Source organism: Podarcis vaucheri (assembly GCF_965113315.1).
Source record: "Podarcis vaucheri genome assembly, chromosome: 2".
Lineage (NCBI taxonomy): Eukaryota > Metazoa > Chordata > Lepidosauria > Squamata > Lacertidae > Podarcis > Podarcis vaucheri.
In genome coordinates, this window is record NC_138760.1 from 83,810,463 (window position 1) to 83,824,445 (window position 13,983).

The window sequence follows — 13,983 nt, forward strand, 5'->3', positions numbered from 1 at the left end:
TAAAACAATTATATTCCATTTTCAAAAGAGTTGCTCCAACCTATCATCACTTATAAAAAAAACAGCAAAAATGGCACAGTGGGTCTTTTTTAAAGCAAATTCAAAGTGTGCTCACACACGCACACAACAAAACATGTTTATGAAAGGGGACGATTTTGATATGAAAAAGAGGAGGAAACATGGACGCCAGAGGGCCCTCCCTGGGTAGGAAGCTCCACAAAGTGGGGGCTCCCGGTAATAAGGCCTTGTGTTATCACAGAGTGGGATTACACCTTCTCAGAGATGTCTGCAGGTGAGGGACCTGATGCATAGCAGAGTCAGATTTGGTAGTAATTCTGGTGAGTATTTATGGCTGGGGAAGGAGAAGATGAGGAAAACTTGTGGAGAGTGACAGCAGCGACAAGTGCTACAGAGTGAAAGTTATTCCTCATGTTTAGTCAAAATCCATTTTCTTTTAATTGGTGGCCTTTCCCTCCAGGTCCCGCCCTCTGGGCAACAAAAAAACAAATTTGCTCCACCACCTGTGCCAGAACTCTGAACTCCATTCACATCAAGGGGCTCCTTCCCATCTAGACAACCTTCTGGCAGCCACATGATAGTGCTGGGCAGGACCAGAGACCAAAGCACATGAAGCAAGAAATGAAAAGTTTACTTCTGTTTGGTGGGCTAGTTTCTACACCCACCCCCATATCCATATCTCTTTCCTTCCTCCAAGCAACCAAAAGAACCATTATTCAGAATCAAGGACACATTTCATTCAGGTAAAAACACTCAAGAAAAGGGGGAATTAGTAAAAGGTGATCTATAAGATCTGAAGAGAAGTCAGAGTAGAAGGTGGAATTTGACACTGCTTTGGGGCGTGGCCTTGGGTGGGCGTGCCTGTGGAGGAGGCGTGGCCTGGGGAGATTTTCCACGCCCAGAGAGCCCTAGAGGGCCGCGCGCTGTCGATGTAACAGTCCTTAAACCAGTGTTTCCCAACCAGTGTTCCGCGGCACACTAGTGTGCCGTGAGAGGTTGGCTGGTGTGCCGTGGGAGGGAGGCGGGTGAGTCGGGCGGTGAGAAGCGGCGGCGGCGAGGATCCGCGTCGAGCCGGGGACGGCTCCGCGGTGGTGGTGCCGAGGTTTCTCTCTCCATTCTCCCCTCACACACACACACAGGAAGATCGGCTGACAGGACCCAGCCAATGGGGCGGCGGCGGGGCAGCGCGTGCAAAAGGGAGGAGCGCGAGACAGCGGACGAGGAGGCGGCCGGCATGTCCGGGCAGCAGCAGCAACAACAGCAGCAGCAACTCCCGGCGACGGCTCCTCAAGCCCCGGGCAACCCTACTCCCTCACCGGCCTCGGCCGCCCTCCTGCTCCACCCGCCGCCGCCTCCCCCGCCGCCGCCGGCCACCTCGACCCCGCCGCCGCCCCCTCCTCCGCCCGCTATCGCCGCCTCCACCACAACAGCCGTCGCCGCCTCAGCTGCCGCCGTCCCTCAGTCCCTCGCTTTGCTGCACTGCCTCCTCCCCCCCCACCCCCAAAGCTTGGAGGTTCCCCGGCAAGGGGGAGGGCAAAAAATTGAAAACTTTCACTTTCGTGAGTCCCTCCTGGCGTGACGCTGCGCGCTGACGTCACGGGGCTGTAATGGTCGTGTGCCGCGAGATTTTTTTCTTCAAACAAGTGTGCCTTTGCCCAAAAAAGGTTGGGAAACACTGCCTTAAACTACCTGAAAACTATTTGATGAAACTTTACAGGGTGCTGCGAGAAAGGCTCTTTTTTTGCACGTGTCCACAATTCCAACGAAGTGGGCCCACGCTTGGACAGAGTCCCCCCTCCGGCCCTCTCACCTGCAGCGCCAAGCACCGGGCGTCGCTGCTTTGCAGAGCCGCCCTCATGTCCTCCACCAACTCGCGCAGGCTGGCGTTCTCGTCCTCCAGCTTGACGATGCGGTCCTCCGCCTGCTCCAAGGCCACGATCTCCTCGTAGCACTCCCGGGAGCACGAGCCCGACGGCACCAGCCGGCGATCCGAGCCGGGCCCGGGGGGAGAAGGTGGCGGAGAGGACGACGAGGACGACGGCGAGGAGGTGCACGAGGGGGAAGCAGACCCCCTGGCGTTGCTGCTGCTGCTGCTCCGACGGCCCGCGCCCTCTTTCTTGCTCGACGGCCCGCCCCCGGCCCCCGCCTCTTTCTCCCGGCGGCGGCGCAGCGGGCTGCGGAGCCGGATCTGGGTCTCGATGTGCTCGCTCTCCTTGCCGGCCGGCAGCCGCGCCACCCCCGCGACGCCCCGGCCCGTGGCGGGGCAGCCGGCCTTGGCGCTGAAGTAGCCGCACAGCTTGGCGTGGAACTGGCGGAAAGTCAGCTCCGGGGCGACGTCCTCGCAGAGGCCGGCGCATTCCTCCGGGTCGGCGGCCGCCTCGTCCCCCTGCAGCCCCAGCACCCCGCACAGGGTGCGGAAGTCCTCGCCGGGGATCCTGCCTTCGGCCTCGCAGTCCAGGTGGTGGAAGATCTCTTGCAAGTACTGGTCCAAGCCCGTGGCCAGCACCACGATTTCGTTCTCCACGCCCCGGTCCAGACCGTAGTGGTATGCCAGGGCGCTGACCAGCCACTGGGTCCGGCGGGCCGGGCGGCCGTAGGGATCCCAGCCATCAGACGGCTCCATCCTGGCGCGCCGCCGCCTCCTCGCAACTCTGCTCGCCGCTCCCTCCGACCATGCTTCCCGCTCGCAATCGAGTTCCCCGGCTCGGGACGGGCAGAAATCCCCGGGCCACGCCTCCTGCCTCGCTCCGCCCCTCCCCGGCGAAACGAGAAGGCGCCTCCCTCCTGCTTTGCTAGATGTTTATAATAGCAACCAGCACCACGCCTGCCGGCCTGCTAAACGGCTCTAGGCATGATAAAAACCGCTAGGCATCAAAGCAAAGCAAAAAAAACCCCAACTAACATCACATGAGCAACAGCAGCCTCGAGAAACTTTGGGGATCAGATATCAGAAAGCACGTCGGGGCAGCAAAATTTGGATTTAAGAGCTGCGGATCTCCCCACCACTTTTTTCTACTACAGTCAAGTACCTGCCCCACCCCGCCCCGGAGCACAGAAAGCGGGTATTTAGCAGTAAACAACTTGTTTACTCAAGCCGAGCCCTTCATACTTCTGGCTAAACGTTTGTTTTTCTTTCAAATAAAAAAAAGAGTTGTGATTATTAAAAAGCAGTATCCACCACATAACTCTAAACTTGCAAGCATAGAAGCTTGCCGTGCACCTGATTCAGATCAATAAACTCTGCAAACTTTTTGCACATGAGACTGACAGCAGTTTTCGGATCTTCCCACATCTGTACTTGCGCGTGAAATACCTCCCCCTTAAGTCTTTTTTTTTGGGGGGGGTGAAGTTAGAAATTAACACCAAGGCCAGCCAAATGCAATTGGAAAAATAAATAGTGATCAGGCAATTTAAAAATGCACTTGAAACTGGTAAATCTCAGTCTCCTAATTAGCTGAGCCTTTAAAATAGCCTATTCATTCTGAAAACATTCCCACTATTGTCAACCTGAAGCAATTTGTTTCAGTAGAATTAATCTTCAGAAACAGGACTTTAAAATGGGAGCGTTTACAGAACTTTTGTTATAGTAGCACCACTCAAGAGCAACAGTAATAAATTCAACTATGTTTTTGCTGAAGGATGAAAGTAAATGACTCAGCTTATTCATTCCTGGGTTTTGTCAGCAAATAGCTCATTATTTAATTATTATTTTATTGCATTTGCGCTGGTCTCAGTGTTCATTTCTAACTTCATAAAGTTTCAATAATCAAGCTGTCACTAGGAACAGAAATGTTACGGGCCCATTTTCCAAGGCACATAAGGCGACAGTCATATATACAATCACCTACATGGCAGTCAAGCTCAGTGGACCTAAGGGGACTCTCTTTGGAGTAGACATGCATAGGATTGCACTGTATGTTTAACATTTCACAAAGCTGAACTGACTCCCGGAAGACAACGAAACTACTTGGGCATTTATTTATTTGTTACCTGCTCTTCACCATAAGGTCCCAGATAGGATTCAACAACAGAGTGTATAATTATAAAAACTGGTAACACCGTTGCCATAATAAAACATGTAAAACAGTGCCAGATGGAACAGAACCGTATAAAAGGAGTGGGTCCAACTAAACAAATTACTTTAACTGTCACAGACCAGGGTAAATAAATGCATCTTCAGCTTTGCAAGGAGGATGCTAGACACACCTTTTTGGGAAGAGAGTTCAGCAATTTAGGGGCAGCCACAGGAAAAGTGCTCCCCAGGCACTTCCCGGCACTTCTGAGGGTGGTGAAACTACCAAGAGAGCCCCCACCCCTGGAAATATCAGTACCCGAAGGTTGGTAGGGATGGAGACAGGCTTTCAGATGTTTACATGTAGCCAAACACTTTCAAACATCTTGCTGTCACGCTGTTGTTTCTTGCTGCAGTTCTTCTGCATTATGTTGTGGATTTCATGGACTTCTGGTTAAAAATAATTATGCATCTTACGATTTGCTGGTTATAACTTCTAAAAGATGTTTATTTGCTCCACCACAGCATATAATTAAAAGTACCTTGCTTCAAATCAACATGTTTTTGAAAAAGCTGTGAAGGCAGAAATATTTCACTGATGAAGTAACTTGCCCCTTAACCCTACAAAATGTTTGGCAAAGCATAAAGTGGTTGAAAGCATGTGTGTTGTGCTTGTACAGATTTTAAAACTGTCCCCTTTCTTTCACATGAGTAGTTGCAATAAATTGAGCTTCCCGTCCCAATTAGGACAGGCAGCTTATGGTATAATAAATGTTTGCTGATTAAAATGACTGTCCTTTCACAGCAAGTTGAGGATAGTTACTTCATTTCATCCGTCTGGGAATATCCACAGCAAACTGTTTCTGAGGAACAAAGGAGCCCATTGACCTGTCTGCTTCAATAAAATTCAGATTTCTGGCTATTCATATGATGAAATGTGCACATTCATAACATAAGCACTTTTTAGGCTCTCCCACTCCATTCGTTCCCCAGCAGCTCAAAATGGCAGGAGTAATTCCTTGTGTTCCCATATGCACTTGAGTCCTGTAGGTTGACAGGACCATAAACTGAAAGGAAATGTTAGTAACATCTTCCTAACAGATTTCTATCTGCATGTTACATTCACTGGGTGGAAATGTTACTACTAAATCCCTGATGACAAGGGAACAACCAAACACGTAGTGGATTTATGGCAGCAGTGTGTTACTATATCACTATTTTTATGCAGTGCGGGAACACAATGCCAGAACCATGTGCCGGTGCATGAAGATCAAGTGAAGGATGGAATTATGATGTAGTGTAAAGGGGACCAGGTTAGCAAGTATCCCATACCCATTCAGGGTGTGCTTGATAGGGTGACATCGCTCTGAACTGGAGATTTATTTATTCTACTGCATTTATACTTCACTTGTTTCTCTAGGGAGCTTAAGGTGATACACCTTGTTCTTCTCCCTCCTTATTTAATCCCCACAGCAACCTTGGGAGCTAGATTAGGCATAGAGGCATGACCATCATTTGCTTGTAGAAAACAATAATTAATTGCTGGTGGTACAATTATAAACTTTCTTTTAGGATCAAAGCCAAGGTACTGGTTCAAGGCTATCTGGCTTTTTTGCCTGTGGTGCAAAAGCCAATGATTGAGCACTTGGACTATTTTAAGCCTATGTTCTTCTAGTGAACTACAGCCTGAAGCAAAGGTCTTCTCAGTTCTGTGTTATATGGCCTATCTATCCTTCCAGCCAGGGTTGGCCTAATACGTTTTGGTGTCCAGGGAAAGGCAGTAAATGATGCCTCCTACCTCATCCCACCCCAATACAGGTCAAGCTGCTTTGACACCTAAGGTGAAAATACCATAACAAAATACTGTAATAACCAACAGTCTGTTGCCCTTTCAGGACACCAAGAATCAGCTACCTGAAGTGATTGCTTTACTCTGTCTAATGGTTGGGCCAGCTGTGTGTCTATCCATCTGGAAAATGGGCCCATTGTCTGCTTGCCTATTGCATAGCTCAGTAAGTGGGAAGCTTGGGTCCCCTTTTTGCACCCATTATTATCTATTGTGGTCAGACTCTGCAAAAGATAATATTGCCTCACATCAACAGGAAGCAAGTCCTTCTGAGATGTAAATGCTCTGAAGTCTCCTCACAGTAGACTCAACTGCATGTATGTGTAATTAGAACCATATAGCTGAAAGACACTGTCGTCTCCACTGTGCCCAATTTCTGACGGAAACACAGCCCAAGACCACTGGAATCCCAAAATGCTCAACAGAGATTGGGAGGCCGATTACACTAAGTTATTCTGCAGCAGCCACCATCTTCATGTATGTATGTATGTATGTATGTATTGATTTATTTATTTATTTATTATATTTTAAAGGGCATTTTGTTCTATAGGATCCCATTCAAATAGCTCTCAACACTATTCAAGCCACAATATCCAGTAATAAAGGAAATAAGCAATGGAGGTAAAAGAGATGTGTCTTAAGCTGATGCAGAAAATTGAAGGAGACTTGGAGGGAAGCAACTGAACCGCCAAGAGACCTTAAGGACAAATGGGCCCCTACCCATTGATGGGTCCGTGAGAAGGACTCCATGAAAACTGCAAAGGCTGGGTTGGCAGATACAAGGAAGGAAATGGAAATAGGCGGTACTGACAAAAATCCATGTCACACTGAACAATTCTCTAAGGGGGCTGCACATCTTTTTTGTATTGACTTGATTTGTACAACATTTTTAGGTTGAGTCAAATCTATTCCTTTGTTTAATAATTAAATATGAAAAGGAAAAATAAGTAGAAAAGCCTCACTGATTTTAATTTTTCCACCAAATACTGTGCAAAGTTACATCTGTTTTTCTGCATTTGTCGACTAAATGGCTCTCAGGCAAGAATTACAGCAGAAGGATCCTGGGGGGGCAGATGTTGAAACAATTACATTTGGTTTGTCTCAGCTATTTTAAATAGTGAAATGTCCCCAAGTGGAGATAATTGATTTAAAGACTAACAAAATCTTTACCAGGCGATAAAAGTGTCAGCGTAAATTTTACCACAACACCTGCAGTTTCCACATGAGTGGTGATTGAGTTTCTTGGTCGCTTCTCTCACTGGAACAAAGGCATTAAAATGGTGTTGAAGGACACTGGGCCTTTGTTGAACTGCTAACTGCCCATCTGCTGGTCTTTTGATTTAGAAGAATAGAGGATGAATAATTTGAAGGTAAATCTTTTACTTTTTATTCAGTGTGATAAAAAGGAAAAGTGTAGGTCAACATGATGACAATCCATAATTAAATAAACTGATACAGCCTTTTGAGATACAATACATTCTCTGTCCTTCTTTCCCCTTATTTCTAGGGCATGAGATTCCATTCCATAACACGATTATTCTGTAATTGAAATAATTCAGCACAATGCAGACAATATAACTGCATAGCATACAGGTCACTGCTCCAACAAAACTGGAAAACTCAAATCTCTAGTTGACGTTTTCCTTAGGAACCATTACTAGATCATGCAGTACCTGAAATGAGGATACAACACTTCTAGGGCTAACCTCTCTTATCAAGAAGAATTTGCTGTATCAGACAATGACAGCAAATTTTACCACAGCAATGATAAACCTAGACAGCATCTTAAAAAGCAGAGACATCACCTTGCCAACAAAGGTCCGTATAGTTAAAGCCATGGTTTTCCCAGTAGTGATGTATGGAAGTGAGAGCTGGACCATAAAGAAGGCTGATCGCCAAAGAATTGATGCTTTTGAATTATGGTGCTGGAGGAGACTCTTGAGAGTCCCATGGACTGCAAGAAGATCAAACCTCTCCATTCTTAAGGAAATCAGCCCTGAGGGCTCACTGGAAGGACAGATCGTGAAGCTGAGGCTCCAATACTTTGGCCACCTCATGAGAAGAGAAGACTCCCTGGAAAAGACTCTGATGTTGGGAAAGATGGAGGGCACAAGGAGAAGGGGACGACAGAGGACAGTGTTCGCGAAGCTACCAACATGAGTTTGACCAAACTGCGGGAGGCAGTGGAAGACAGGAGTGCCTGGTATGCTCTGGTCCATGGGGTCATGAAGAGTCGAACACGACTAAACAACTAAACAACAACAGACAATTGTTTAGCAGTGCAATTTTGGCTATGTCTGCTCAGAAGTTAGCCCCATTTAATTAGATAGGACTTACTCCCAGGTTTAGGATTGCATCCTGCTGAGAGTATATCCACTGAAATCAGTGTTAGTCACCTTCAGTCTCATTAATTTCAATGCGGATTCCTCAAAGCATGTAACCCATTGGTCAGAGAACACACTGTGACTTTCAGAATTTGGACAGCAGTATTGGTAAAGTCAGGGACGCGGGTGGCGCTGTGGGCTAAAGCCTCAGCGCCTAGGGCTTGCCGATCGAAAGGTCGGCGGTTCGAATCCCCGCGGCGGGGTGCGCTCCCGCTGCTCGGTCCCAGCGCCTGCCAACCTAGCAGTTCGAAAGCACCCCCGGGGGCAAGTAGATAAATAGGTACCGCTTACCAGCGGGAAGGTAAACGGCGTTCCGTGTGCGGCTCTGGCTCGCCAGAGCAGCGTTGTCACGCTGGCCACGTGACCCGGAAGTGTCTCCGGACAGCGCTGGCCCCCGGCCAATAGATGTGAGATGGGCGCACAAACCCCAGAGTCTGTCAAGACTGGCCCGTTCGGGCAGGGGTACCTTTACCTTTACCTTTATTGGTAAAGTCTACACTAATTTTACAGGTGGCAGGTGGTGTGTTTGTTCATGTAGCCAAGTGAAGGCCGGTGCCATGGTGGTCACTTGCAATTGATGCTGTGTGCATGCTGTTCCTTCACATGTGAAGCTGGTCTCTAGACTCCACATGGTTCAGATGATTTAAAGAATCATGCTAGCACAACTATCTGCAAGGAGGAGGATGTGCCAAATAGCATGGGAAGCAAGCCACCTCATATAACACTGACCTATGTGTAGAGATGCCAGCCTGCTGAAATCTACCCAGTGATAGCTAGGTGAGGTGAGATTTAAGAATCCAAGTCCAGTATCAATGCTTATATCTATGTATCTACATGTATTTACATATACAGTGGTACTTTGCGTTAAGTACTTAATTCGTTCCGGAAGCCTGTTCTTAACCTGAAACTGTTCTTAACCTGAAGCACCACTTTAGCTAATGGGGCCTCCCGCTGCCGCCGCACCGCCGGAGCACGATTTCTGTTCTCATCCTGAAACAAAGTTCTTAACCCGAGGTACTATTTCTGGGTTAGCGGAGTCTGTAACCTGAAGCGTATGTAACCTGAAGTGTCTGTAAGCCGAGGTACCACTGTAGCTACTTAAAGCTACATAGCCTTGCAAGTACTTCTAGATCCATTGCAGTGGTACCTTGGTTCTCAAACACCTTGGTTCCCAAACGCAGAAAACCCAGAAGTAAGTGTTCCAGTTTCAGAACATTTTTCGGAAGCCGAACGTCCGATGCAGTTGTTGGCTATTGTCTCTGGGGCGCCTGCACCAATCAGAAGTTGCGCCTTGGTTTTTGAACATTTGGGAAGTCAAACGGACTTCCGGAATGGATTGTTTGGCACTTTTGCTTTTGCTATTTATTTTGCGTTTTTGTTTTTGAGGCTTTTTCAGTTAAATTGTTTTTCTGACTGTGTGGAAGCCAGTTCAGCTACTGATTGATTGACTGTGTGACTGCAGAAATGGATAAAAGCCTCCAAACAATGACTATCATCAGAGCAGGTAAGAAAAAATAATAATTTAATTTTTTATCATCTACAATACTGTCTTATTTATTTTATAGCACAGTAGATTGATTATTGCTTTCATTTTATGGATCAATGGTCTTGTTAGATAGTAAAATTATTCTTAAATTGCTGTTTTAGGGGTTGTTTTTAAAAGTCTGGAACAGATTAATATAGTTTGCATTACTTTCTATGGGAAAGCATGCCTTGGTTTTGGAACGCTTTGGTTTTGGAACGGACTTCCGGAATGGATTAATTCTGAGAACCAAGGTATCTCTTTTGACGGGGCAGGTTCTGTAAGACCTGTTTTTTATTTGTATGGAGGTGGTTTTTTTTGGGGGGGGGGTTATTGGTTTGTTTGTTGTAATTAGTTTTAGTGTTTATACTGTGTAGTATGCTGCTTTGAGTCACATTTGTGAGCAGAGGACTAATAAATACTAACAATTGTCCCAGCACATATTAGCTGCATCAAATCCCCTTTCCTGAACAAATTAAAAACACATTAACCACACAGAGTCACATAGTTATGGGCTTTTGAGCCTTTCTTGTGCTGCAGTCCTTTACTTGTTTACTGATAAGTAAGTTTAATAGGGTTTACTCCCAGGTAAGTGGGGACAAGACTGCAGTATTATTGTGTAGAAAGGTGGCCAAGCCATGTGACTCCCTACAGACCTGTTGAGAGCAGGACTGAGTAACACAAAGGTAAAATACCACCAGTTCATCAACACCATTTAGCTGCTGTGAAGGTTTCTGCTATTGCTAGCTAGAGTGCCACTTCTCTGCTGTGGAAATGTTTTGCAATAATTATTACAATATGACAGCTGGTGCCAAACAATGTGATGATACTAGAATGTCGTAAAAGCAACTGCAGATAAACAATCTGCTTATGTGGAAACAAATGAAAAGAACTGTATTGTAAGGGATTAAGAAGCTGCATCTAGGAAGCTGTAGCTGAAAATCTTGACATTAAAGAACTTTCATTAAATAAATCTGTCTGTTACCAGGCTTATTTTAAAAAAGACGGATTCTGCCTGATGTGCAGCAGAACTAAGATGTGGCTTCAAGACCAGTAGCTACAGGAGACAATGGATTCCTTTTCTCCATCAATAGGATTCAGGTTTTACCATCAGTGACTTAGCCACACAAATACTACTAAGCTCTTGAAATCACCAACACGGTTGAAAGACAGACACACTGAAAGTTAAAGTCCATTATTTATGGCTTTAACTAATCTATAGCTATAATATACATACGCTTCCCAACAGACAGGCTGCTTGATATCAGGAAGGGAATCTGACTCCTTCAACTCTTCTTCCAAAGAGCTGAGGGCTATGTACACAGTTGTCCCACCAATTGTATCCTCATAGCAAACGTATGAGGTAGGGTAGGCTGAGAGTGAACAGATCAAGAACATCCAGTGACCTTTTTGGCTGAGGGGGGATTTGAACCTGGGTCTCCCCTGTCCATCTCCAATATTCTAACCACTATACCACACTGGCAATTGTGGTAGGCTTTCAGGGTTTCTGTACCTTCTTAGTAACAGATGGGTTGCATAGAAAGGTCTCTCCACCAACCTGTTGTTTCCAGGTAGTTATGTCTTTTCCCCTAGATAATAATAATATAATAATAATAATAATTTATTATTTATACCCCGCCCATCTGGCTGGGCCTCCCCAGCCACTCTGGGCGGCTTCCATAAAAACCAAAAATACAGTAAAATATCACACGTTAAAAACTTCCCTGAACAGGGCTGCCTTAAGATGTCTCCTGAATGTCAGGTAGTTGTTTATCGCTTTGACATCTGCTGGAAGGGCGTTCCACAGGGCGGGCGCCACTACCGAGAAGGCCCTCTGCCTGGTTCCCTGTAGCTTTGCTTCTCGCAATGAGGGAACCGCCAGAAGGCCCTCGGCGCTGGACCTCAGCGTCCGGGCAGACTGATGGGGGTGGAGACGCTCCTTCAGGTATACTGGACCGAGGCCGTTTAGGGCTTTAAAGGTCAGCACCAACACTTTGAATTGTGCTCGGAAACGTACTGGGAGCCAATGCAGGTCTTTCAAGACCGGTGTTATATGGTCTCGGCGGCCGCTCCCAGTCACCAGTCTAGCTGCCGCATTCTGGATTAGTTGTAGTTTCCGAGTCACCTTCAAAGGTAGCCCCACGTAGAGTGCATTGCAGTAGTCCAAGCGGGAGATAACCAGAGCATGCACCACTCTGGCGAGACAGTCCGCAGGCAGATAGGGTCTCAGCCTACGTACCAGATGGAGCTGGTAAACAGCTGCCCTGGACACAGATTTGACCTGTGCCTCCATGGACAGCTGTGAGTCCAAAATGACTCCCAGGCTGCGCACCTGGTCCTTCAGGGGCACAGTTACCCCATTCAGGACCAGGGAATCCTCCACACCTGCCTGCCTCCTGTCCCCCAAAAACAGTACTTCTGTCTTGTCAGGATTCAACCTCAATCTGTTAGCCGCCATCCATCCTCCAATCGCCTCCAGACACTCACACAGGACCTTCACCGCCTTCACTGGTTCTGATTTAAAAGAGAGGTAGAGCTGGGTGTCATCCGCATACTGATGAACACCCAGCCCAAACCTCCTGATGATCTCTCCCAGCGGCCGCATGTAGATGTTGAAAAGCATGGGGGAGAGGACAGAACCCTGAGGCACCCCACAAGTGAGAGCCCAGGGGTCTGAACACTCATCCCCCACCACCACTTTCTGAACACGGCCCAGGAGGAAGGAGCGGAACCACTGTATAACAGTGCCCCCAGCTCCCAGCCCCTCAAGACGCTGATGGGGGGGGGGAGGGCAAGTGCAATGTAGGCAACTTTACTGGAGCCTGCTTTAGTCGCTGGCTAAATAGTATTTCCTACATTGTTTGTTCCTTTGTCCAGGGTCACTTTGTTCATTTTGCTTCAGATTCTCTGCATTGTCTTTCATCCACCACTCTTGAGTTTGCAGTAATCAACAGCATCTGGCATTCCTATCCACAAAGAGCAAATAAAGAGACTTTGAGCCTCTTGATCTGCTTATTTACCCCCTTGCTAATTTGCTGGTACATTGTGCAACGTAGCATCGTTTTTGTCTCCTATCTAGTCAAACCATAGATCTCAGTGGATTTACATGGTGGTCTGTCAGCATCAAGGACCGCAGTATCTTGTTTACACAAGAAGACATAAACCAGGGCTGTACTGTATGTCATAATCTAGTAGTAATGTCATTCAGTCTCTGAGAGCCGGCCACCATGTTGTATTTATTATAGGTTTGCATGGCCATGTTTGTTTCTTTCAAGTCCTTTGAACAACAGTTCATGGAATTGCTAAGCTGTTTGTGATTGACAATGCTTGTATTATGGAAAAGCCACATAAGAAGCGTCACCCACTACTTTTATAGCTCCTTCCATGGGCGTAGCCAAGGGGTGGCAGGGAGGGGGCAGCTGCCCCCCTAAATCAATCAAAATACACAGCTGAGTTTCTGTCCCCCTTAAGAAAAATCCTGACCACGCCCATGGCTCCTTCTCATTTCCCCTTAATTCAGCCAAAGATGCTGTAGGAAGGCTGATGTTTTTGACATCTGGGGGCAGGGGTAAGGAGTGAAGGAGGAAAGTCCTTTTGCAAGCAGAAGTCCTTCTGCAGGGCTTTCACTGATGGATTATGTTAGGTGAATCCCACTCTCTGTTATGTTTCTTAAGTAATCTGCATAACCCCTTCTTTCTGCAGTACCCCTTCTTTCAAGAATTTAATGCAAGAGCAAAGCCTTCCCATTGTATGACTCATGTTCCATGCACTAGATACCAAAAAGAACTGGTGTTCATCATACCATTAACAGCTGGGATTCTTCTCCAATCTCATAACCCCTTACGCAGGATTTGGCAGATTTTGTATCCAGATGGGAATAACGTGAGAGAATCAAAAGGGGTGTGTATGATGGGTGTTGACTGTACTCTCTGGCTCATAGTCGAGACAATGTTCTAGCCAGGCCTGTATGTAAGTGTTCAAAAAGTTCAACACAGTGAGTTAAAAGAGCTTAATTACTACAGCAAGGCTGATCTTAGCAAAAAAACTAGACGCAAAAGAAAAAGTCAGGTTAATAATGTTCCAAATGTTACCTATATAATAAGATAGCTTGTGATAGATAAAGATATTGATATGCACTTTTCTCTTATGAGTGATAAGTGGAGTGCTTGGTTTCCTTTTAGAGTACGTTGGATACTGGCAT

At 46.7% G+C, this 13,983-nt stretch overlaps 1 protein-coding gene across 8 annotated transcripts in view; it reads right to left on the reverse strand.

Moving 5' to 3' along the window:
- The window catches only part of EFCC1 (EF-hand and coiled-coil domain containing 1), a 71,226-nt gene extending 68,112 nt beyond the window's left edge, over positions 1–3,114 (reverse strand). Inside the window, exon 1 of one of the 8 annotated variants that reach the window (XM_082211941.1) lies at positions 1,829–3,111. In XM_082211941.1, the coding sequence (XP_082068067.1) occupies positions 1,829–2,641 (813 nt within the window). In that variant the 5' untranslated portion in view covers positions 2,642–3,111. Of the gene's footprint in view, positions 1–1,828 lie in introns of all 8 variants that reach the window. The other 7 variants (XM_082211937.1, XM_082211938.1, XM_082211944.1 and 4 more) reach the window with 7 other exon arrangements.
- Positions 3,115–13,983: the final 10,869 nt, after the last annotated feature.